Raw genomic sequence first — 27147 nt, 5'->3', positions numbered from 1 at the left:
ATAACTCCATCTCAAGTTAAAAGCTAACAAAACACTTGTAGTACGCACGTGGCATACGACCTGAAGTATGTCTTGGATATTAAACAATATATTGCATCAAACATCGTCATTATTATATTCTAAGAAGCGTAGAATCAGCTTTCTTTACGAAATCTACAGCGTAAATTGACATGAAAGAGTAGCATCACTGCACAGTGAGCACCTTCCAGAACTGTTCCTCGTTGTTACTTCACACGTCGGGACGATAAGCGTATTCCCATGCTCTCTCATGCATCTTCGTCAGTCACGTTCAGTGCGTGAAATCTCTTTACAGTGTGAAAATTGATCTGCAGAGCAGTAAGCCCGTCCACCTAAAACGTATATTAACCTGGTCAGAGAAAATTAAGCGCAGTACGATAGTGAGAAGTTGGTTTAGCTGGTTGAGCATCAACATTCGGGTGATTTACAAAGTTTTGAAGTGGAGCGCACACAAAAGCTGTTATTGCTTAGTAAGGAACTTGAAAGGCTACCCAACGAAGCAGGCGTTGCTCTGAAATAATGAATAGAGCAGGAAAGTCACAATGCAAGGCGTACTACTGTAGATCCTAACTTGCATATCGTCAGCATCTTCGAATCGTGCAGTTCCAAAAATAACACAACAGCGACATTCAAGAAGAGGATGCTTCAACTGGAAAGCCCGTAGAACATGCTCTAAGTGATGCGGACAATTTATTCATCTTTGAAATAATATGATTTTCATTGCGTTTAATATTGTTTCAAAAAATGAACACAATACGCCCTTAACAAATTCAGACAGTTTTAAACACACATAATCACTGCCGTCATTTTGGGTGCACACCACTGTTTCTCGAACCTCTCCCTGAACATGTTTATCTCATTATGTCTTTTATTCCTAAGTTACCATAGAGAGTTTGTACAGTTAAGATGCGGAATTTTGCTGATGCTTCTTCGGTTAATTCTGAGTATTAGTTCGCCTTTTACGATCAAACTTTCTAGTTGGAAGTCAGTGCCTACTTTTATACCTCTGTCTTGCTGTGTATGGTCTTGGCACAGAAAACATGCAACAAAACTTGCAAAGTGCTCTCAGAATGAATACTAACTGACCAGTTCATGTGAGTGTCATAAATCGTACAGCCTAATTCTGTGCGACCAAGAATGCACAACCACTATCACACTCAAGCTGGTGCAGCAATGGTGCGTAGTCCAGACGGTTATTTTATCATAATTAAACCACGATTCATGCGTCACGACCAAATATCACTTCCCTAAAGATACCGGTCGCACGTTAGCGGTGGACTTGTGTCTTAAGTTTCTTCTGCAAGTGCTGAAGCCAGTTTCGAACTGTATGCATCCGATGCTTACTTACAATTCATGCTAGTGTTGCGCTTAGAAACTGTGGCCTCTCCAAAAAAGGCATATTGATTCCCGGATACGCAACTGCTCTCCTTACGGCCCAAACTACTATGGTGTCAGTACTCTGAACTTTTCTTTGCCGCCATTGACAGAATTTTCAAGAGAAATTATATAGCTACCCATTGAGTCAAGCTTATGTCACTAAATGTCACAGTCATTCCAGGCGTACTTCAGTAGCCGCGAGAAGAGAATTCGTTCCATGCTCCGGAAAGACTCCAGATATTTCTTAAATCGCTACGACCATGTTTGACCAATCGCATTGGAAGGAACGAAGGGAAGGTGACAAAGGCGAGGAACGACAGGGAGGTTAGGCAGTGTAAGCACCCGCTGGCTAAAGTGTGCTGGGGAAAGGCCTAAAGGGAATAAAAGTTGAAAGACAAAGAAGAGGAAACAAATGGAAACCAGAAAATTCACACAGTAACGCGATACTACGCGCTGCAACATTCAAAGGCAGTCGCACAATTAGCATGTCCTTAAATACTTCAGCAAACCCCTTAAGGCTTTGAGTGCCGAAGCCCGTCTGGACCAGTGTCCTAGAGCCTTTTCCTCTGTAAAGAGGCCATTGTCCAGTTTGTCGAGCTCGGTCACGAGCACTTTTCGTGGCACTTTGTAACGGGGACAGTCACAAAGGAGGTGCTCAATCGTCTCCTCGCAGCCGCAGGTGTCACAAGTAGGGCTGTTGGCCATTCCAATGCGGAATGAAAAGGAGCTCGTGAATGCCACGCCAAGCCACAGGCGGCACAGAAGTGTTGCTTCCGCTCGTGGTAACATTGGTGGTAGACGGAGTTGCTGACGTGGATCCAATCTGTGGAAACGTCCGTTCTTGAATCCACTGGTGTTCCACAGATTCTGCGTAAGCTCGCGGGCGAGGGAGTGAAGACTTGTGGCTGCATCTGTTCGTGACAGTGGCACTGGTATAACATAGGCACCATCGTGGGGCGATCGGGCGGCGTCATCCGCACTGTGATTTTCCGAAAGTCGGCAGTGACCCGGTATCCACTGGTAGGTGATGTTGTGCCCCTTGTTGGTTGTGTGATGGTGGAGTAGTCGGATGTCTGCGACTAGTTGCACATTTGGTCCGTGGTTGAAAGGGGACATCAGACAATGGAGAGCTGCCTTTGAGTCGATGGACCATGAATGTGGTGATTTGTGAACAATAAACTCCAGAGCAGCACGGATAGCTGCAAGTTCTCCAGCCGTCGATGATGTAATGTGAGATGTTTTGAACTTGAGGGTGACAGACTCTGCGGGAATCACCACTGGTACAGCTGAACTTTTAGAGGAGACAGAACCATCCGTGTAAACGTGGATGCGTCCTTTGTGCTTATCATGTAGGAATGAAAGCATGGTTTGTTTGAGGGCGAAAGTTGACATCTCCGTTTTCTTTTTGATACCGGGAAAAACAAGAAGAGCCTGCAGTGGATGGAGACAACACAGCGGTAGACATGGTCGTGCTGCAGGCGTGAAGTTTGACGGTAAAGTTTCACGGTTGGCGGCAATAATCTTGCTAAACACTGAGTGAGGTCGAGCGGCAGGAACGGAAGCGAGATGATGCGATGGAAGTCGGGTGAAGTGCCTGATATCCATCCTTAAAGCGTCGACTTTAAGATACGTATTGATGGGGTGGTCATACGCGATGGCTATTGTTGCTGCCGTGGATGCACATCTGGGAAGACCAAGGCAAATTCGCAGAGCTTGAGCTTGTACAGACTGGAGGGCACGGAGGTTGGTCTTACCGGTCCAACCTAGTACAGGTAAGCTGTAGCGCAGGAGACCGAAGAACAGTGCGTTATAGAGTTGGAGCATCACACTCACAGACGCACCCCATGACTTTCCTGCAAGAAATTTGAGCACGTAGGTTATCATGACTAATGTCCTTTTTAGGTAGGAGATATGAGGACTCCAGGAAAGGTCTCGACCTGTTATCACTTCTAAATAGCGGTGCGTCTTCTCGCGGGCAATCGGCTGTGCATTAATTCTGATAACGTACGGTTTCATTGCTTTGCGCGTGAAAGCGACTATAGATCACTTCTCGGAGGACACCTCCAGCCTCGCACTCGAAGATAACTTAATGTTACTGTGGTCGTTTTTTGAAGTCTGGCGCGCACCTGGGGACGCGTCGCTCCTGATGACTAAATGCATATATCGTCTGCATAGGTCGACACATGGACGGATTGCGGAAGGGTATGATCAGGTCGATGAGCACGAGGTTAAATAGACTGGGGCTCAAGACTCCGCCTTGTGGTACGCCGCGGTAGGTGTTGTGTTGTGATGACGCACCATCCTCTGTTTGCACAAAGAATGACCTGTCCTTCAAGAAGCTGGATATCCATCGAAAAACAAGGCCGCCTAGGCCGACATCGCCCAAGGCATCCAGGATGGCTTGATGGGTTACATTGTCATAAGTGCCTTTAACATCTAGATACATCGCCGCTGACAGCCTCCTCAGGCTTTTTTACGTGCTGGACAGACGAGACAAGATCTATAACGTTTTCTACAGAAGAGCGTCCGCATCGAAAGCCTGCCATAGCGTCACGGTATAACTTGTAGTGTTCTAGATACCACTGTAGACGCGTCAGCACCATCCTCTCCATCCCATTTCCTGGACAACTGGCCAGAGCAATGGAAGGATAAGACGCCACGCCTAGGGGTGATTTACCTGGTTTGATCAGAGGCACAAGGCGGCTGGACTTGGAACTTCTCCTTCACACCATGAATTATTGTACACGTCTAGAAGTGCATGCCGGGCTGTTTGACCGAGGTTTCCAAGAGCTGCGTATATGTCACCCCGTCAGGCCCAGGCAATGGAAAACGCCAGCACGCTGCCAACGCGGCCTGCAACTACTTATGGAAAACATTGTCCATACGAGAATCCTGCGAGATTGGAACATCATGGGGATCACGTGTAGCGAACGGTGGCGGTAGACCAGCAACCTTGAAACAGAAGTCCTCCGCTACGTCGATCTCTCTGCGACCTTGGCAGAGAGCCAGGCATTCGAAGGGGTGGCGTTATTGCGGCGATGTTCGAAGACCACGCACTGTTCTCCATATATGTGGCAGGGGTTTATGCGGATCAAGGGAATCACAGAAGGTTTTCCATCTTAGAGACTGCAGGGAGTTGATCCGACACTGGATCTTCTTCTGTATGCGTCTCGCCTCCCTTAGGTCATAGATTGACTTGGTGCGCCTGTACCTTCGTTCTGCGAGACGGCGGATTGCTCGAAGCCGCTCCAATTCTGCTTCGAATTCAGAAAAGTTAGGAATAGGCCTAAAAGATCTTGTGGCTTCTTGAGCAGCGGCGTTAATTAGGGTCTCGATGTTGCCAGGTAGACAGTCCTGGATCTCTTGGCAATTCTTCTCCATGAGCAACGCGTATTTAGGCCAGTCGATGTGATGAAGAACTGTAGTCGAGTGTGACTTGCGTATGCCGTCGATCTTAACATATGTTGGAACGTGGTCACTCCCATGCGTTTCGTTGTCCGTGAACTATGTCACACTGGCGCTGAGGCATCTTGAAACAATAGTCATCATGAAAGAACCAGGGAGCAAGAAAACCCCCAGAAATATTTTGTTATATGAAGAACCTTCTCAAAGTCTAAAAAATCTTGCGTGATTAGTTTCTCAAGTGGATGCCCCGGCAAGCGAACGTGACCCTGACCAAAACTTTCTTCCACTGTAGTTTACATGGTGAACATGTTACATTACATAAATCAATTTCTTTTTTGTGTGTGTGTGTTCAGGCTGCAGCGTAATCTACTACATGTAAGCGGCATTTTGACTAATCTTTGTATGAACAAAATAAAAAAACAAAACGCAGAATCAGCCGACCGTTTGTTTTTAGCGTACCCTTCGCAGTTTGTTCCTCGACGGCATAAAAGTGTCTTTGAATGATGCTTAAAAGCGGCCTGCGTGCCATGCCCAGTATAGGTATATTCCACTCCCTGCTTTCTAGACTATACAAGCAAGTTGTTCAAGCTCACTAAGTCACACATGAAGGCTGGGTAATCATTCTCAGTGTCTGTCTCGAACATGCGTTGAGGTTTGCTATTACTAAAAGGTGTCACATACTGAAAAACCTGCAGAAAAACTGCACTAGAAGGTTGTAGCATGCATGGTTGCGCGGTGCTAAGCTCTTTCTTATCTAAATTCGAGATATTTTACTGGAAAACAATACTGCGTTGCCAAAATAATAGGTGTATATATATATATATATATATATATATATATACATATAAGTGCATCAGCAATAGAGGTTACATGCACCGCGTAACCCAAATATCTATAACGTCCCATGATGTACACATTGAAAGATAGAGACGATGGACAATATCCATTAACTTTCTTTATTTGTAGCCGAACAAAGAATATCAAAGTGTTCCTAGACATATTACAGCCACACAAGCTTCGCCTGCAAAATACTCAGTAGGGCCGAAAGAACAATTTACGTCTGCCAAAACTCAAGTGACATGGAGCCGTGATAATAAACTTGCCGCGATGGTGTGTCAAGCACTCCAACCAACTACTCTAATAAGCCTTCATGAACCACACCAGATGGTTGTTAAAGTGTGAGAGGTCACACTGCGTTATTTGCGAGCACACATTTGGAGGCAGACTTCGATATCTTCAAGTGTATAACACATTTTTCGCAAGTGGGACGAGAGAAGTCAATTTTACCTGCACAATGCATATTATTTCTGAGTGAAGCAAAAGCTCTGACGTGAACAACTCAATACATCGACACGCTTTCCCACTCAGATATAGTCCGCTTTTTTGTCAACAATTACAATATAAACAACATGAGGAACAATGCACAAGATAACGCTTACAAAGTCCGTCCAACAAAGACATGCTGTAATTAACGTTATATTTCGGGAGCTTAAATAAAAAAGACGCCTCTACTTACCAATGAAAATATGGCAGCTCTGAAATACATTCACAACGCCAGCGTATACACGTGTATCACGTGTAAACAGTAGTGACTGCGCATAGGGCAACGACGAAGTCACCTTTCAATATTGCCCGCCTTCATGAGCGTCAACAGGAAAAGCTGTATTATATTGGAAGAATTCCGAAGTTTCCACGAAAAACATTGATGTTTAACAAAGTTCCGTTGGTTTCTTCGCAGTTTCCAAACAACCGAAAGCTGACACAGATACACACAGAAGTAACACTAACATTCAATGGCAGTTACACTTCGCAAGGTGGTGTGTTAGGCAACCGCGTCAAAATTTGCTTTTAAGAGGATCCAACAAAAATACGTTAACATTCCGGCAAACATTGAAGTGTATGTGGAAAAGCGCGCCAGGGCACGTTAAATCCAAGGCGTTAGATGCGCAGCGAGCAGCCATGGTTACAAAACTTGGCATCGTGGAGTGCAATTGTTGTTGCTACAAGAACTAACGCATAAGCAATAAATCTTTACAAATCGACAGCTTCACAGCCATCTCTTTTTTATTTATTCAAATTCGCCAGAATTGTATTTGTAAGATCAGACGCTCAGCTTGATCCCGTGTATTACCGTGAAAAGGGAAAGTGCTGCAGTTGACTGCAGTTCAGATAAACGAAATAAAAAACATTTTTTATTGCATTAGAAAACATTCTTCCTAATGTTTCTCGCGACGTGCTAGAATGAACCTTTTCCGTACACGACCTACACAAGTTCAGAATTTCTGTCATTTGTTAAGGTCTTGGGTACAACCGGGACTGCTTGTGGTAGAGCGCCTTTGATGTAATCAAAGCAAGATCTGCTGAGACTGTCGAGAAAACAACACCCGCAAGTCACTTCACTTTGAAAATAGCGATGGGTTGGTTCCTTATTATCCACTAATTCCGCGCGTTTACATACCTTGCGCGCGCTTCATAACTGAAATAGAATACTTAATTGTCAAACACATTCAACACTTATCCGATAACTTGCCACGCGACCAAAGGTTGATTGAAGAACCACACAACAAAGCTGGGAAAGTGCACACACACTGTCCTTTGATCAGATAAGAATTAAAACATTTAAATGCTTTTATTACTCATTGGCGGCATCTTGTCAGTTCTTCAGCCTACGGTGAGCAGCAATGGCTTCTTGACATTTACTTACCAACCTTACCAACCATGCCCGTCGATAGCCATGTGACTGAAAAATGCGAGCACACGGATAGAATGACGAGAGGACGAGACGCGAATGCTCTATAAACAGCGCTCCTGCGACCATAAGACCCACATCATTTCGGTCGAGAAATCCACGGACATCATGCATCTTCCTTTTTTTTTTTTCTGGTTGCCATGTCTGAATAGTTCGTTAGATGCCTTGAACACACATCGTAGGTGGACCTAAAGCGGGTCGCTTCTTGTTCCCAGTTCCCGATATCTTCTGGGCACATACTCTTGCGAAGCCTTTCACACCTCCGAAACGAGTGCCACTTCACGAGTGCGCAGGGTGACTGTACGTGTTTACCAACACAACTTCCGATTCACTAACGCAAGGACACAGCGTCTTGAAGATGGCGTAAATCTAGCACTTCTCAAAGCGCGCAACTTGCGTTTCTTGTGTAGAAGCGTGCTGCGTGCACTCTCGCCGCCATTTCCCGGATGCACACGTCAGTGGTGCACAGCGGGGTGAGTCAACATTGCGCATGAGGACAAAGCTCGGCACTGAACTTTCGCCATTCGCAGCGTTCTCGCACGTCTTCTTTCTACAAGTTGTTTCCCATGTGGGCTTTGCAGTTGTCGACGTGCTGCAGATGCTGCAGGTGTTCCAGCTTCTTGCTACTAGGCTTCGTGCCTGCAATGACAAAAGAAACATCGTAAATTTGACGCCAACAGTAGAGTTTGTTTTCTATGTGGAAGCAACATCTGATTTGCTGGACAGCAGCTAAGGCGAAACAAGAATTTAGAGGCTATCTGTCTCATCTTTCAGTCCTCCTTCCCCCTTTTCCACTGCAGGGCAGCCAACCGAGCTCGCCGTGGTTAAACTTCATGTGTTCCCCCCCCCCCCCCCCTTATGACTCTTTCTCTCTTCACTTAATCTCTTTCACTTTCTTGTTTCCTGACACATGAGGTCGCTTTAGTCCAATATTTGCGTGAGCTTACAGACGTTCTTATAACAGCACATGTGACAAACCTTGTGCAGATCTGGATTCTTGCAATCTCGCTTTGTCCCGTTTTCCAAATCTCCTACATCATACGACACTATTATAATACACTCTGCTTGCGTTCAATATCACAACCGCAAATCAGTTCCTTAGTAAGATTGCGGAATTCATGGTAAGTACCCAGTGTGGGATAAATTTGTATATTTCAATGGTGACTAAGAGATCAAGGGTCCTATTCACAATGTTCGTAGTTCATAACTGCTCTTTGCTGTTGGCTCGCACCTTTCGCGAATACTACGCCTGTCATAATTATTGACTTGCATATGAGCTCACAAATAGTTCTCGTGCAAATCCTTTTTTGTTGCAAATACAGGCCCAGTTTTGCGGAAGCCCGCAAGGGGGAGGTAGGCTCATCAAATGAAATATTGCCATCCCCGTGGCTGTAGCATGACGCGAAAGCTCTAGAAAGAAAGCGTCCTATTAAAAGAACAAATTTGTTCTCGTATGGCATGTCCGTATTTGTATGCCTGTATGGTACAAAAGAAACCCGTCTGGGTTTTCTTTGTGTCTTCGTGCCATACAGTAGAGTGGATGACATTCCTCCTTCATTGATGGCTTCACTTTTCCACACCTTCCTTTTTTGGCTCGAAACATTATCCCTTATCACTAAACGTCTCCGCCAGTCACAATCCCCCACCCCCAAAAAATAAACAACAAAGATTCGAAGGTGTTCGTTTGTAATAACTGCTTGTAAATCGTATGCGGTGCGAATACGTCTGGATTATGATGGTCACGTCTTTCTCGCACTGCATGACAATTTTTTTAGTACGATTTCCCCTCTGTAAATTTTTATTTGCCAGAAATATCATACTGTAATAATCGAACGTACAAGAAGACCAAAAATTCCTCAAAAGAAAACCTGCTTGAAGTATCCTGCCCCTGTAGTATTTATATTTACAGCGAGCTACCAGTCTCCCGTGCTTGAAAGTTAGGCTAGCAATACTTCTCAAAATGTCAAACAATAGAGGCTGAAGCTCCGTATTACAGCTCTTTCTCTCTCTCAGAATTCGTTTGAGACAACGCATGTCCTGCTCTTCAGCTTTGCGTTTCACACCTATGATCAATATTAAAGCAGTTGAAAAGCAGCTAATGTGCGCTTCTTTCATTATTGTAGCCATTACCGCGGCAGCCATTTCAGGAAAGCAAATTTTTGAATGTGAACGACGAGTGACCAGTGACGTGGCAGTCTTACTGAGTGGTTGCCAGTTGAAATTTTAACATGAAGGCACATGCCACGGAAGAAGACATTAGATCACGCCACCGGAAAACACACACAAAAATTATTGCCGTAAGCGAATGTTACGGAACAAAGTAAATAAAACAATGCAGAATACGCAAAATAAACAAAAGAAATCACACTCACCTGCCGCTGTGGATGAACAAAAACAAAACTCGTGCATAAAAGGTATCGTCCGTGGGACTTCAGGCGAAGAAACGTGCGTGATCTAAATCGTTTCCTTCTCATCCCGAGGTGAATGTCACGCGACAGGAAAATGGCACAGGCAAAATAAACAAAATAACAAAAAGAAAGAGATGCACAAATTACGTGCAGTGAGAAGTAGTCATCCTGTGGCAGTTTTAATGGGTACACGTGATGTAAACTGAAAACCGACCAAACTGCAAGCGCATAATGAGGAACATGCAAGAGAAAAGGTGCAGATCGGACATAAAGATAACGAAACAAAACCGCCTGCCACAGAGACACATGTACACATAGTCTAAACATGCGTATACACAGAGCGGGCGCTTCGTGCAGAATGGCTTGGGTTTGTTAAAATACTAATAATTTATCAAATAGTAAAGAACACGCTTATTTGCTCTGCTTCGATGATTCGAAATTTGCGAATGCAGCAGAAATATTAGGCTGATAAATGTGTGCATTAACGTATCCTTGCCATTCTATGTAATAAATACTTCGTTGCTTTGGTATATGCTCTAATGGACGACAAATAAGTATCTGCGTAGCAGTGTAATGACGCACGAAGCTAACAGTAATAGTCTAGGACCGGAAACTTCCACTACAAGACGGTTATCGGGACTCGGCGATACAATCGGCGCGTAATTTGTTCTCATAAAATGCGGGCTTAAAAGTGCCGTTTGATCACCTAGAAGCCATGAAACTCGTGGTGGTGTTAAAATTTTTTTCCACCCTTTCATCTCACCGCTTGTCTAACCCACATGTGTTGGCGTAAACAAATCTCGAAGAAAAGACTGCAATCTAACCTGCACTTGTGCTCCTTTTTTCGAAGAACTATTGCGCAAGATTTAAGCATACAGGGGGTTTCAACGGACACTTTCAAAAATCTTTAAAGGTTGTCTGTGGCAGATATTACAATTTTAGTTCATGAACTGGTTGGTCTATTCGAAGCGGCGGAGAATACTTGCACAAGAAATTGAGACGGAAAATCGAGTAATTAAAAAAAGCACTAATTAAGTTTTAGCTAATTCCATTATGGGCCATTTTGCAATTTGCAAATTATAGCCGTGGAGTGCGCAAGGCGGATCCACTTGGAATGAACTTCCAAGATGACACCAGTTTCGATATTTAAATTCCCGAACTTTGCGGAGAAATCTATTGGTGTTCCAGTTGATTTGTTAACAAAACGTCGTTTCATGCAGTGAAGCCCACAAGTAAACGAAACGCCAATGCATTTCTCCGCAAAGTTCGGGAATTTATATCTCGAAACTGGTGCCGTCTTAAGAATTCGTTCAAGTGGATCCGCCTTGCGAAGTCCACTGCTAGAATTTGTAAATTGCAATATGGGTCATAAGATAATTACATAAAAAGTTAATTAATGAATTCTTGTAAATTCGTCGAATTTGCATTTCAATTTTTTGTGCAAGTAGTGTCCGCCGCTTTGAGTAGACCGGCTCATAAACTAGAATTGAGCTAAGTGCCACAGGCAAGTTTTAAAAAATTTTGAAAGTGTTCGTTGAAACACCCTGTATATCGCAGGAATAGTTCACGCCTATACACTAAATGCTGATTACCATTCAACCACGAAGCAGCGTAGCGCACCTACCGTGATTACCGATTCTCATCAGAAAAACTAAGAGAGTGGCGAGTTTGGCGCATATTAGTTCTATGTTACAGTTCATTTATGGTGGCGATGAGCGCACTACCTGAACAAAGGACGGAAGAACTACAGAAGTGCTTGTCCTCGTTTCTGTCTTGGTTCTGCTGGCCTTCTGTCGCGTAGTTCTCTGGTCGCTATCATAACACACGAAATAATTGCGAAATACTCCATGTACCTCACCTTTCTGTGGACAAGGACACCGGTTTACCCAACGAATGCATTCAAACGTAATATTCTCAGCTACATGGACAAGGAAGTTATAGGGATGCTAATATCTGCACTGAAAGCGACAAATGTCTGCTTCTTTTTTCATCAAGAGCGCAGCATTCACGCGACTCGGGCGCATATTTATCTTGGAAATACCTATCACGCATGAGAGTGCCTTAAATGCTTCAATAAATATGAATTCAATTCCAAGCATGAACCTGAGGCAGCGATGCGCTTCGCGCTTTTTACGAATGCAATAAGAATCGTATTGCTGTCTCCCTGCAGCAAGTATTTCGGTACCCAGCGCATTGCGGGCATACAATCCGTACCCGAAAATGGCATATCGAACGTCACGGTCTTTTTCATACGCGGCGTCGCACGAGGGGAAGCAAGAGCCAGTGTCGGAGTCGACGATGATATTACTAGGCGCGTTTCCGATGCCTCGAGAGAAATTCTGGCAAAGTGTGTCATAGTATACCCGTTTGAGCGATGCCTCGCGTGGCACACACCATTGCGGCTCGTCGAATCGGACCGACATCTTTTGCTTCCACTTGCTAGCGCAGAGTGTAAAAGCCTTGGTATTAAAGCACGACCCATCACGCAGCCAGCAGCGACACAGCGAAACGAGTTGGCGTGAGGGCTAATATGTGGGCCTTTCATTCATTGCATGGCGGCAGCGTCAGTGCGAAGAAGACTGACGGAAATAGAACCAGGACATTCGCTGACACTAAACAAATATTCTATTGAGAAGAGAATGCTAGTATAAATCGAAATGAAAACACGGCGTGTGAAAAGAATGATAGCATCCTTATCGCAACTGCGTACCGGAAAACGTTGGACTCGTGGCACACGGCCACGCATTGGTTAGATATTCAAATTCTTTGTTGTTGAGATCGATGGAGGCGTGACTTACAAAACTGTTCCCTTTCCTTCAAATATGGAAGATTACAATGACTTTGTGAGCCAGCTGGCCATGAAGGGGCAAAATGGTCGTGTCACAACAGACGAGAGTGCAGACACACATAAGGCAACACGAGGCGAGATGGGAACGGTTCGAGGCAGAGAGGTCTGCGCATTTCCTGCTTCTACTTAGGAGGACTGTTCAACATACTCGAGTGTAGACATGTTCCATTTCACTCAAAAAAGGGTCCATGTATTTACACTTGTCATGTCGTAGTATTAAACAATAATAGTTCCTGTATACAGAAAAAGCAACATCTATTAGAGAAATATTAAGAAAATAGCATAAAGCAAGTGGTATTTGTTACTGGTTAAAATTGTCTTAAATTGTTTCTGAGCAAGCACGAACGTACTCATCTGTTTGTCCTATTAATGATAATTGAAATATCATAGCTTCAGTTAGCCAGTTATTGGTTGTTATGCAGTAGTCTGATATAGTTGCTTACCTTTTAATAAAGCGCTTTTATTTTTGCGCATTTCTTTCGTTATTTATTTTTTTATTTTTTGAGCAATCACCAGGGTTCTTTACAGTTATCCGACTGACGCGTTTTGCATTTTAGAAAGGAAACAGGTGCTTTCCTGGCTATCCAATAAATAACGTGTAAAAATGCCATTTTTATCGATACCACACTTCGGGTTTCATTATTGCGAGAAATGGAAGCACGTTCTGCTTAACGAATTTTGTGCAAGTCGAAAGAGAAAACACGTCGTCTACCGCGTAAGCGAATTCAGACAGACACGAAACTCGTTGCCATGGTACTATACTCTGAACGCCGTATTGGTTTCTCTCTCTCTCTCTCTCTTGTGTTTCAATAGGCGTGAAAGTTCAGGAATGTTGAAGTTGCTCACACGATGAACTCATCGCTTTCTGGGCTCTAATTTCCCCTACCTACGGTACTTGCGAAATTAAACTCAGAGCTTTTGTTTCACCGCAAAGCTGCATATAGCTACCATGCGGCGGTGGTCGACATCCGTGCTTCTACGCATCGCATCGACACGAAAAAATTTTCGTCTCCTTTTTCTCGCGAATGCTATGTAGCTATCAATGTAATGCACATGTCTTGGAAAACATCATACTGAAATTGGCCTCTAAGACGACTATATCATTACGCCGAGTTTCATTTACTTATAAAAATTAGTTCACAGTGAAGTTGTAAAGGTTATAGAACTCACATCTGCTGTAAAAACACGGCCGTCTATAGAGAGTATGGTTACGGAAAATGGCTGTAACTCTTCTTTTATAAAGACTATCGCGAAACAAATTATATGACAACTAGTCGCTACAACGACTCTAGCATTACAGCGAGTTTCATCTACTTTTCTTAATTACGTAGTTCACAGTGAATTTGTAAATATTCTGGGATTCCCGTCTGCTATCGATACACGGGCTTCTACGGGAGGGAAACGGACAGCCTCATGTTTGTCCGCTAGAATAAAGCTCTAGTCTTTCCAAGTTTCATTCAGCTAATTAAATAGAAAGTATGCTCAGTCGCAAATTACAAACAAACGTGTTTTGTTTCGTACATTCCTTTGACTGCACCCTGGTCAACGTACATCGTAATTCGCATTGAGGCTCGGTTCAACGGTCACCTGTGTCCTATACACGGTGTTATCACCAGTGGGCGTTTTGTGTTGTGGTTACGGTATAGACTCTTAGGCGACCTTATAATAATAATAATAATAATAATAATAATAATAATAATAATAATAATAATAATAATAATAATAATAATAATAATAATAATAATAATAATAATAATAATAATAATAATAATAATAATAATAATAATAATAATAATAATAATAATAATAATAATAATAATAATAATAATAATAATAATAATAATACCTATGCATGCACAGATGCGTCGATTGCAGTAAAAAACACACCACAGCTTCCCTCTTCGTCATCCTTCACAAAGTGGAAGGCCTGATGAATTTTTTTGGCAATATATACGGCATAATTAGAAAGTTTTGTTTATTTAACACGCAGCGCCTTGTCTGTTCAGAGAGACAGAGAGCGTAGTTAAGGAAAAGCCGTGACGTCTGCCTAAGGTGACATACGCGATATAGAGTTTTCGAGCTCTATGTAGGAATAATGGTTACCAAGGAGAAATATACGCGAGGGAATCACGGCACAATAAAAAGATAAACCGCGCTGCGTTTTTACTGTCTCCCTTCATTGAGTAAACACTGGTCATCTTGCTGCTCCAACCATGATCATTTCTTTCTGTAGAAGGCGCTCAGGAGTTATCAGCGGCTACTGTGGTTTGTCTTCGCTCCAATCTTATTTTACACCTTCTTCCCATTTCCACTAGACAAACGATAATGCCCTTTATTTATCCCCTGAGTACGCACCTAAGCACTTTTTTTAATCTTGTTTTTTTCATCTTCGTACTTCTCTCTTTACATTTACATTGAAGTTCTGCCCTGTCGTCTAGTGTTGCCAGAAATATAGAAACCCCTAAACATATATCTTCGCTTGTACAGGTTTATTTCTCTCAACAGAATACCACGACGAATGTCTCAGCCTAGCTCAAGAAAAATTAAGAAAAACCTTTCAACATTGCAAATGACACAGCTACATGTCCTTCAACTCATTTTGTTCTTAATTTTCGCTTGGAAAAATTGCCATCTGTCGCCGGTTAAAATTTCAGGCAGAAAAGAAACACTTACGTCTGAAGCACATCTTCTCTGACCTCACGAGGTACACAAACAGGGTTAGGAAGACAATCAGGAAGACGACGCCTCCTACGGCAATAGCAATGACCAGTGTCATTGCCAGTGGTTCTGGAAAAGGAAAAGAGGTCCAGGGATTAGAAAACCCTGTAAGAAATGTCAGTTAAGCTGTGTCAAATTGAGCGTGGAAACAATCCTTTCGGAATAAATCGGCAATTCGTTCCATATTCGAGCAGACACGGGAGACATAGTTAGACCGTGGTACAGCTGATGCAGCGTGATCGCGCAGCTGTGAACGAGATCGTCTGGCTTCGTCGGGGCATAACAAGCCCTGTAAAGGCTTGGTACGAGCTACAAAATATAAATTTACAATTTTTTTCAGTCATAGCTCAATAATACCTTGAAAACACTGATGCAAAATTTAACAATCTTTTTTTAACTAGCCGTAGTGGTTCTCCATAAAACGCCCGTGTTAGAGCGCTCCTATTAAGATTTGACATCTGCATTTTATATATTCCACACAACAGATAGAATAACGGAAGAAGCGACCACTACTGAGAACTGAGCCATAATATGTTCTATGCCTCTGCTATAGAAGTAACACAGAGCGCGTTATGAATTTGGCTCTGCTGTATTACGTCCAATGATAGTCAACAAAACCCGCCGTAGTAGCTTAGTGGCGAAAGTTTTGGGCTGCTAAGCACGAGGTCGTGAGATCAAATCCCAGCCGCAGCGGCAGCATTTCGATGGGGGTGAAATGTGAAAACAGCCATGCACTTAGATTTATGGGCACGCTAAAGAACCCCAGATGGTCCACATTTCCAGAGTCCCCCACTACGGCGTGCCTCGCAATCGGATCGTGCTTTTGACACGTAAAACCCACCAATTTCTTCAGTTCGCAACAAAAGGCACAGCATCGTTGAACGCCTACCGTTGGGCTAGCCTTTTCGCCATAAGTTTCACACGGTGAAAGAGAGACTCTAGGCCAGATGTGGCTCTACGTAGACCACAACTCGCTCTTACAAATACTATTTCTTGATGGTATGCAATAAGTTCTCGCTCACAAGCCTCACGTTGGATACATACAACCGCAAAAAAAGACGGTGACAGGAAAGAATCCAAAAGATTGTCACGTTCCTGAAAAGGTAATGCTATCAAGCAAGTGCTGCACATTTTTCAACTGACATTTGGAAAGATTTTTAGGCCAATCCTCCTGTGGATGCTTAGCAATATTGACAGTTGCTCATCCGCAAAATGCGAATTCCCATGCACTTCTACTCTTTTTCAATCACTACTCATCTTTACGGTATCTGGAGGGCATCAACACACAAAGCATGGGCTAGAGACCCATCGCTTAACGTGATCGCATACGCACCCTTGACTTCTAAGGCCACCGAGTATGAAGCCTTGCCCTTCCCGTTGTCCACAAACAGCGTGAACTTTCGGGAGTCGTCGCTCTCGACCTTCTGAATGAGCAGACGAGACTCGTAACAGTCCTCCTGCTCTTCGTCCTGGACCAAAAATAAGTACGGATAAGTAAGCGAAGCAGCCAACGTTTCTTTTCAAGAACCGAACTAAATGCAGCAGCAACCACGTTTAGAGGGCACAGCATTCTCGCGTCTCGGCTGCGCCACCATACACACTACGTGATGCAGCAACGGCGCTAAACTTTTCAGTTTCTACCAATATCGTAAGCAGTGAAAGATTGTGAATGAATTGCGCTCGTGCCCTCTTGTTGCCTGCTATAATTAAAACTGAGGGCCAAGCTAAGCGTTTATCAATTTCGTTTGGAAATGCACGCGTTTTGGTGCATCCATTGAATACAACGTCAGCGTGTGAACGGTGGCGTAACTGCACTCCGTGCAATTCGATGGCATATTCTCAAGGCTTCGCATTTTTCTAAATGCGCAATATAACAGATAAAGTATATGCACGTTACTGCAGCTAAACCTTAGAAACAGCGGACTTTGCACAATTTAAGAAGATCGCCAATTTGAAGAGATAAGTGACTGCGCCAGTTCACAACAGACGCTAGAAACTAGCAATCAATAAGTCATTGATTGCCATTGTTATGAGCAGAGATAGGCTGCTGTTGGGTTGTGGACTTGCTTTTGAACGTCTAACATGTCTTCATCAGCCTCAGGAGATATTACAGGATATATGTACATATTAGATCACGCAGTCAAAATTTAATAAACCCGTAACTAGTACACCATTTCCTCTACCATTTTCATAATGTAGGTAGGACCGGCGAGACAGTTCGATCGAGTGTAGGCTAATCACGCAAAAACGACGGATGATGCGGAAATAAAAATAAGGATTCGTTATGCAAAATAGAAGTGAGGCGTGCAGACAGGACACACGAGTAGAGAAGTGGACAACACGAACGCCGACGTTCGGCGTTCGTGTTGTCCACTTCTCTACTCTTGTGTCCTGTCTGCACGCCTCACTTCTATTCTGCATAATGAATCCTTAGCAACTAGCTCAGCTTTGTTGCCGTTCTAAAAATAAGGAAGTACTTTAAACTGGGGAATTATAAAATCAGGAAGAAGCTCATTGGTGTTTCTGCTAAATCAATGCAGCATTATATGCTGAATCAATTATTCTTGTACTCACCATAAGCTAGCTAAATATGAGCTCTCCCCAATTCCTCGAAATATCGGCCCCAAAATATGAGCGTTGCTTTTTCCATGGTACTTGCAAAAAATAGGAAGAACCTTGAAAGCTGAGTATACCTGCATAGGTACAGGACATCTTAAGGCTATTCGTCACTGAAAGAAAAACACGCCTTGCAGCCGAAGTACGTGTGACATAACAAAATGTAACTTGTATATTGGTGCTTTTTGGTTGGAAATTCAACAGACTAGATTTTAATATATTGCCAGTTTCTTGGGGCCCTCTTTCGAAAGACCAGTGCAATGATGAATTACTCATGGCTGGTGGAAAAGCTCGTCGGATGACTTCTGTGTGCAAGCAGAACGCGAAGAAGCTCTGAGCTTCTGAGAACTCACTTCAAGTCTCGTTGATTTGAATTATTTGGACGAAAAACCATCTTCAAGCGCCGCAGTTCCAAGCAATCCACTGGCACAACAAAAGAAAAATGAACTGCTGAGCCTGCTTGGGCATGTATGCAGTGGGCGGAGAAGTGATGTCCATCAGCCGGTAACAAAACTTCTTGCTTTCAAATTTGTATTTACAGTAGAATGTGTGCACGTTGTTGTTGTTTTACTGTTTACGAAGAACACGCTCTCGGGCTGGAACACATATTAATGTCCCGCTATAACGAGAAAATAATGTAAACACCGCTTGCTTTACGGTTAAAAATAACAAAGATCCCAAACATGTTTGGCACTTTAACGGTCCGGAACACCAGCTGGGGAATAAAGAGATTCAAATCTAGCTAACAAGGAGGGTGCGATTTATATATGCAGTATTTCCTTCTTCCTAGAGGAGACGTGGATTGGGAAGCTGCACGGATGGAAAAAAAGAAAATAACGCGTCAATGATTCGTGCAAATATGATTCGTCTTCATCCCACCTTTCATGGTTTTAGGCTCCGTGAGTTCGGGAAATTCGTGGAAAGGTGGCTCCAGCTCCCGCGACAGAGGTACTAGATTAGAGAGCCGCTTGCAAACATTTCATAGTTTCTCCTGCTCATGCACCGAGATTTGTTGTTGCTGATGTACATCCATTTATTATTAAAATGATAGCTTCCGGTTCTGAAATATTTTTTATGCGAAGCATATTACGAGAGCACAACCCAGCTCCTAAGGCGCGGCGGTGTTGCCTTCAATGACCTTCAATGACCCCATGCCATACCACGTGACACCGTGACGTCACGACAGAGGAGATACGGGGCTCCAACTCGCGCCGTCGCTCGCGGCGTCGCGGCGGTATATAAGCAGCTGCACTTGCCTCTGCAAGGCATTTTCTAGGTGGCTTTGATCGGACGCGGTGAGCGTTGAGCAACGCAGCGTTCGGCGCGACAACGAAATTTCTAGGTGGCTTTGGCTCAACTCTTGCAAGATGGGCTGGGTGGGAATCGAACCAGGGTCTCCGGAGTGTGAGACGGAGACGCTACCACTGAGCCACGAGTACGATGCTTCAAAGCGGTACAAAAGCGCCTCTAGTGAATGCGGTGTTGCCTTAGAAACGAGCTGTTCTCGTGCGTCGCTTGCTCAGGCGCACATTTCGCTGCCGCGCCGAACGCTGCGTTGCTCGACGCTCACCGCGTCCAATGCGGGGCGCATAGTCGCTGCGCCGTAGCCCATTGTCTTACACCCCTTGGCGGGTCGACGGGAACGCTGTCGCGTTCCACTCTTGAAGGCGAAGCAGAGTAACGCATGCGTTGTTTCTTCGTCTAGCCGAACCAAATATAGCCAAGCAACAGCAGTTCACTAGGCTAAACAGTGGTTCAATAACTAAAATAAAGGCTAGTATGCTTCGCATCCTGGGCTTAACCCTAGCTAAGCCACAGCCATTTTTTTCATTCCCAGGTCGACTTACTAGAACTTCTATACTTGTGCCTTTTTTGGAGCCAAAAGTAATACTTCGTGATCATTTATTCTTAAAATGGGGCCCTGAAATAGTTTTCTAACAAATGAAAGAATGGCCTCACTATTGAAGTACGTCGTCCCACAAATCTCACGCCGCAATAATTTTTTTTTTTTCATTTCTTCAACTACAGATGGAATTACCGCACCGATACCCGGCTTTCTCTATCATTTCGTCGCCGCTAGCGCGCTGGAAGTTACACAGCGGAGAAGCCAAGGGGGATAGCCCCGGCCAAAACTTGAGTGTCGCGGCGGGAAAAGGCTCGTCGTGGCCCCACGTGGCGGCCACGGCACGAATCGATGCCCTACGGTACGCAGCACGCCGCTGCCATGTCGGAGGCCATGCGCAACAGACGCAGCTACGCGAAGTGCCAAGAAGAACTTTTTTTTTTTATGCGAAGCATATTACGAGAGCTCAACCCAGCTCTTCAGGCGCGGCGGTGTCGCCTTCAGTACTACCTGACACCGTGACGTCACGACAGAGGAGAAACGGGGCTCCGACTCGCGCCGTCGCTCGCGGTGTCGCCTCCCGCATCGGACGCGGTGAGCGTCGAGCAACGCAGCGTTCAGCGCGACAACGAAATGTGCGCCTGAGCAAGCGCCGCACGCCTGAGCCGACGCCGACGACACCGGCTTTCTGCGACACGAGCTCCTTAACGCTGTCGCGTTAAAATAAAGGCTAGTATGCTTCGCATCCTGGGCTTAACCTTAGCTAAGCCACCGCCATTTTTTTTTTGATATCGCAGACATATATGTATTTACTCGTTTAACGTAAAATTATCGATTGCGCGTTAATGTTCTCGCGATCCCGGAATGAGCCAATAGCGTTAGTGGACTACCTGCTTTCAATGAAGACATTGCGGACGTCGTCGTCTCCCTTAAAACCCACCTGCGCTAAAGATTCCTCTCAAGGCTAATAGAACCGAACACGACCTCTTAAGCTGACGTTTTACAAGAAGCTGGATAGACATAATGGTGGTTATATTCGTCAAGTACCTGTGAAGCATACCGAAGCAAAATTTTATGTACGGTTGAAGCGTCTCTCATTTTATGTGGTAACAGACAGTTAAGGTTAGGGTCCACATTTAATTAGCGGTTAAAATATAACTGCTTTGGTGGTTTTATAACAAACTCTTCCATCCGAGTTGTCCTTTGCGACTACAAAAACTGCCGAAAGCTTATTTCATAAGAGCGGCAAGTACTTGCCTGTACCCTGCATTCCAAAAGTTTAATGCGAGAAAATTATATGCCCCATTGCGCGAAAATCCGTTGGCGTCGGCGGGACCGAAAGATGGTGCGAAAAATGGCCGACGGCGCAAAGAGCAAAAGCACGTGAAAGAACGCTCAGATTCACGTCGAATTTGTCGGGTAGAATTAATGGCTTTGAAAAGAAAATGTGGTAAATTTCCTTCTAGGTGACAATTGAACACGCCCCTGCGGGGCGCGAGACGAACACACTTTTCAGACGCGTTGGCGGCTCCACGGTTCTGCCTGGCTAAAGGTGTGCCTAGTGCGTGCGTCACTGGTCATGTGACGGCGCAGTCAACGAAGAGGAGGTGGTGCCACATCAGGAGTCTGTAACATGAGCGCGTTCGTGGTGCTACGCGCGCGAGGTCTACAAACGACAATGCTTTCGCACTCCCACACGTAAGCAGTTTTCAGTGTCTTTGTCTAATTATTTTATTTTATTTGACCCTTTATTGCTTAAAGTATGCCCTTCCGTAATTTATAATATAGAATACAGAAGTTTTGCTGCAATTGCTGTTTATGAAAAATATCTGAACATTTATTTCTCGACTATGGCATTTGTGTATCCAATAGCGGTAGGATGTGTTTCTCGCTATAATTTCGTCAATCGTAAGGCGCTAAACAAAGTTATTATTTCAACAAAATTTCGCTTCTTTTCGACAGAACTAAGTTTTAAAATATTCTCGCTGACTATTGCTTGTTGAGGGATAGCGCTGGCAGATTTATTCGATGCGTATATATCAACCTCAACACGTCAAGCACGGACAGCATTGGGCTTGTGTTTTACATTTTGAACACCACTTTTGAACAGGTGGCTCATGCGTCACGACTTATGAACCATACGTGGGAACTCTTTCGTGCGTGCTCTTTTGTATTGCCATGGCTTTGTTCATCCCAAGGCGTTCCTCTGTTTACTGCACGCTAAAGCGAATGAGTAGCCGGCGCATCTACAAGGCGTCAACATCTTTTAACTTCAGTTACTTACAAAACGATCAAAGGCAAAGAAGCTTTCTCTTATAGCAGGGACAATAAAACGACTGTGCTCCTCACCGATAGGAGGGGCTCTGCCACGAAGCGTCCGAGGGCGCTGCCCGTCTTTAGCTTGTAGGAGCCCCAGCCCCAGAAGGTCTCCACGGGCTTGGGGTCGGCGCAGAACACCACCGTGATCGCCACGTCTTCCTCCTTGCTGGCAACCACCACGGGACGGGTCTTCATGCTTTCCGCCATTATCTGCGGAGGGCCTGCGATGCATGCGGCAAGACAACAAAGGAGACGGGGAGGGGGTGGGGGTGAGATATCACAAATCACGCACACCACTCACAAAGATGCGCGGCGATAAATTATAACTTTGTTTATACCACTGTATGCGACCTGCGCACCGCCAATAAATGCGGTTAGAAGTATACTCCGTATGTATGTTCTTTCCTTTTCTGTGTCCTCGTCTTTCGCTTGGTGCTTGATTCTCAGAACTCGTGACTTATTAATAATAACAGATAGGGCAACTGTTAGCAATGGAGTCACCAGCGGCACTTTTGTCCTTTAACTCATCAGGCTTGAGTGAGTTGTTTGAAATATATAATTTCTTCGCTACTCTTTAAGTTTCAAATCTGTGTATCCCGTTACCTAATGCCGCGGAAACCGCGAAACAACAAAATATAACGCGCTCCACTGTTCTTCCTCCAGCATGGCAGTATACGTCTCTTCAACTACACTAACAGTGTTATGTTCTTGGCGTCAGATTGCACGGAATTCTGTAACCTGTCTTTTTGCACTGAATCCTTTTATTCTGGATTAGCCAAAATGTTTCTAACCGCAGCTGTCTTACATAAGTAATAACAAAGCGGACGCCTACGGGAGACTGTCGATCTTGGGTACGCTGGAGCAGTGGCACACTGGGCAAGATGTTTCCCAGAAGTCGATAAGAAGCTAGGCTGCCCGGAATGACTGATAAGGAATTATTTGGAGGCTACTCGCTGCACGGAAGCCGCGGAAAACGACGAAAATGGAACGCGCGCTGAGCATGCCTCGTTAAGTGCAGCTGATGCACAAGGAGGCGAATGGAACTGGAGAGTGCGTCGTCGCCTATCGAGCCGCGTTCTATATGCAAAGTATATGCTACGACGCCAGCCTGAGCTCTAGCACAGTGTTCGATGGATCGTTGTTTTCCGACACGAGAAACAAAAATGCAGCCGAGAGAGGTTCCGCTAGGCAATGGCCCTTAGTGCGATCGATGGAGTCACGAAGGGAAACTGTGGGACAGCAGTTGCGGTATTATATTAGGTCCTATACCGGTACCGTTTCCGACCACAACATGTACGTTGTGTGGCAATTTTCTGCGCTGGCCCAACAACTGCAATTTTCATTCAATCGTGTTCGATCGCATACGGTCATAAACAACACATAGGGATAACAGATAAAGAACACATACGACAAAACAGCACGCTGAATGGCACCTTTGGGCACTTCACCTTGGCGAAGAGTAGTGCTCATGAAACCTATACTGAATACAAAGTTCAGGCGAAAGTATACCTTTGTTGAAATGAAATGAAATGAAATTACTTTTTACTTCTATCAGTCAGTCGTTGCGCATAGTACCTAAATAGTGTTCCTTGAAATTCCACCGCTTTGTTGTCTTCCTAGAGCGAAATGCAAGTAAGCATGTGCGCTCCTCCCCTTCCCCTGCCCCTTTATTTTTTTATTTTTATGTTTTTACTTAAAGCATGAATCAGGACCTCGCTACAGTTCGTATCTCACTTCTTTCTTTCTCTAGAACTTGACGAGCGTGCATGAACGAGCGTGCACGAATACTGCACCCAAATATCAATGTTCCATTTATTATTGCTTGTAAGGGAGCTACGCTTGTGACGAAGTTCAGCTAAAATACTACATACACTTCATTCTATTCTCTTTGGTGGGAAAGCTGCAGCTGTGGTTAGACTAACAGCGAAAGCCCAACATGGTCCGAATATGCTTATATACCGTGTGTTCAAGCTAGCGTTAGAGAAGGTGTTGAGCAAAAAAAAAAAAAGATTAGAAGAAACATTCTGCAAGATAAATTTATAGGACGAATTTTAATAAGGTGGTCAGAGGTGTGACAACCGAATTCTTTAAGTCTTAAGATCGTATCTTGTGCCATGGTTTTTATCAGTTTGTTTTTTTGTGAAACAGCTTGGCTAACGCTAGCTGGGACACCCTATATGTGCCCATTTCGCAACTTCTAAGTTTGATTTCTCGCCTAACTTTCCATGCTCTACATACAGCGAATACAATTGGTGGCATTTTGGAAAATACTCTGATTGGTCAACCACAGAGCTGCCAGCCAGCGTGTCCCAATGCGGTATCACACAACAATCGAATTAAGGCGAGTTCTTTCCTTACTAACGATGCTTGACGAAAGGACTAAAGTATATTTCGTCTTCTTCAAGGGCAGCCTACCATGCAAGAGTAAGCGACGTGTGGCGACATGAACCTGAATTTACAATTGTGGATACACTGACCACGGGTAGCGACGATGGTTTGCCACCATTTACCGCAGCTTTTGCGGATAACCGAATGCCCAGGTATACAAGCACTTTCTGGATACAAGCATATATACGCGCTCAATCTGCGGGTCTGACCTCGAATATCGATGCGCACTTCCTGCGACTGGACGCGATACGGCTGGTTCTTGACCACGTTGCTCGCTTCGCAGCGGTAGATTCCCTGGTGGCTGTAGCTGGCGTTGGCCAACGTTAGCGTTGCGTTGCGGCCACGGATGTTCCACACGTTGGGATCTCGGCCGTTCTGCTGCAGCCATGTAATCCTGGTTGAGAGAAAAGGAAAAGACTCAGTGTAGACAATCACCGGTCACAGAGTTTCTGCCACATGCCCGCATTCTTAAAGAAATTGAACCGACTAATGAAAAAGAAAGGCAAGACTTATGCATCTACAAAAAAAGAGAAAAATAATGCACGTGGGTATTTGTCACTTTTTACTTTGAATATCTGTATAACGGTCATCAAAAGCGATCACACACAAGCTTACGCATAAGTTTAAGCTAGCTGCCAAATGCACATATTAACGTGATAACGAAATGTGTCGGTTACGTTGAGCGTGGATATCGGTGATGTCAGTTGCAGCTGAGAAATTTCGTAAACACTACCGTCAGAATTAAATTAAATAACTGATAAAGTCACGCTCGAGCAGTGCATAGGGCGAGAAGTTTCATTGAAGTCGCACACAAGCTATTCTACATCGAATTATTTAACGAGCAGTTGTGGCCCCAGCTTGCCACGCGGGAGCTGCGTGAAAACGGCAAAACTAGGATGCGCGCTGTTCATGTCTCGGTCGGTGCCGCTGGCACACAATGTTCAGCTCTCAATATCAGTGTTCTTTCTAGGAAGACTACAAAATAACACTATTTCACAACTCTACACATAAACGTAATAAGTTCACGACAAAAGAAGCGTATTTGTGCGTTAGTGGGCATCCGCACCATTAATTCAAAGTCTGCGAACTGCACCTGATCAAGCCGAATTGTAAAATGAGTCGACTGGTGTTGTAGCAGTGGCGCAACGACTAGTGCTATCGGGGGGCAGGCGTCAACTTGGTCTTAAGTAAAAACGATCAGCGCGAAAAAACGCTCACTTGGGCACGGGGTTTCCTTCCGCAACACAGTGCAACGTCATGACGTCGTCCACGTTGAAAGTGGCCGGCGACGAAGGGTCCACTTGGATGATCTTCGGCCTGTCTGCTCGCCAAATCACAGAGAAAAAATAATTAGGAACACATTTTTTTCAGTTATCCAAACAACTGATGCTCATACTGATTAACGATATTTTACGTACAAGAGCAACATGGTTATTGTGAGATAAGGCGTATGTAAGCCATAATCTAGAATTTACTTATATTATGGAACTAGGGCGTGCAATAAAGAAACCATTACAAATGCTTGATGGCTTATCGTTTGGCGTTGCGAAGAATTTAATGGCAAGTAAATATCTGCATCGTCCAAATGGAGGCATCACGACGGCAATATGGAAAACAAGAACGCAGCGTCTGGGTTTGTGGTCAAAATGTTTGCGCCTTGGTCCTTACTCTCTTCTATCTTTCTATTTCTTTACTTCTATCTCTCTCTCTCGCTTTCTTCTTGATGTTGCACTTCGACTTCTAAGCACAAAATATTACAAGTCAACTTTTTTTGTACCTCAAAAAAGAATCAATATTCAGACGAATTACATGTAATCAGCGGTTACCTAGCTTTGATAAAAAGAAAAATAAATATCAGGTAAGGCAGCCGCGAACATTTTTGCCAAACTTTTGGAGGCCCTCCCTAATGCGGAAACACGAACGCCAGATGGCGTGACCACACACGGAGCTTAGGCGTATATCAAGCCTAATGAGATATGCTGGGGAGAGAGGGGGAAAAAAGGAGCACAGGTCATAGTATAACGATATTCAAAGCGGGCCGGAACGAGCCTACGGGCATCACTTTTGCGTGGATGCTTCTACTTTTCTATTGTATATTTCCGATAGAATGATGCTGTGCATCCAGGCTGGTGCGCAAAAAGTCTGAGATATACAGTTCAGACTGCCTTATTTGCACACTGAGAGGTATACGTTTATGCGGTCTGTTAGGCACACTTCTTAGGATGAAAATAGCTCGAATACTGAACTTACAGGAGAAAAAGGTCACGGTGTTGCAACCACGTTTGCGAAAATACGCTCAGGAACATGTCCAAGAGCTAGAACACTGTCGTATGACTCTTTTAAATGTTTCGTGTTGGTGCAAACTGTCATGACTGTAAATGTCCACGCATTATATTTCTTTCTAAGTTTGCTATATTTCTTTTAAATGAGCTGCATTAGAACATCCATTGTAAACCAG

General features: G+C 44.3%; 1 protein-coding gene across 2 annotated transcripts in view; it reads right to left on the bottom strand.

Moving 5' to 3' along the window:
* LOC135909774 (kin of IRRE-like protein 2) overlaps positions 1 to 27147 on the bottom strand; it is a 362492-nt gene that overhangs the window by 11107 nt on the left and 324238 nt on the right. The window contains exons 5-10 of one of the 2 annotated variants that reach the window (XM_065441841.2): positions 25908 to 26010; positions 24899 to 25083; positions 22332 to 22522; positions 16857 to 16992; positions 15479 to 15592; positions 7715 to 8188 (exon numbers count right to left, since the gene is read on the bottom strand). In XM_065441841.2, coding sequence (XP_065297913.1) covers positions 8100 to 8188; positions 15479 to 15592; positions 16857 to 16992; positions 22332 to 22522; positions 24899 to 25083; positions 25908 to 26010 — 818 coding nt within the window. In that variant the 3' untranslated portion in view covers positions 7715 to 8099. Of the gene's footprint in view, positions 1 to 7714; positions 8189 to 15478; positions 15593 to 16856; positions 16993 to 22331; positions 22523 to 24898; positions 25084 to 25907; positions 26011 to 27147 lie in introns of those variants that run through there. The other variant, XM_065441840.1, reaches the window with a different exon arrangement.

This window comes from Dermacentor albipictus, chromosome 4, assembly GCF_038994185.2.
Source record: "Dermacentor albipictus isolate Rhodes 1998 colony chromosome 4, USDA_Dalb.pri_finalv2, whole genome shotgun sequence".
Classification (NCBI taxonomy): Eukaryota; Metazoa; Arthropoda; class Arachnida; order Ixodida; family Ixodidae; genus Dermacentor; species Dermacentor albipictus.
Note: the sequence above shows the minus strand (reverse complement) of the source record. Positions and strands in the feature narration are given on the sequence as shown.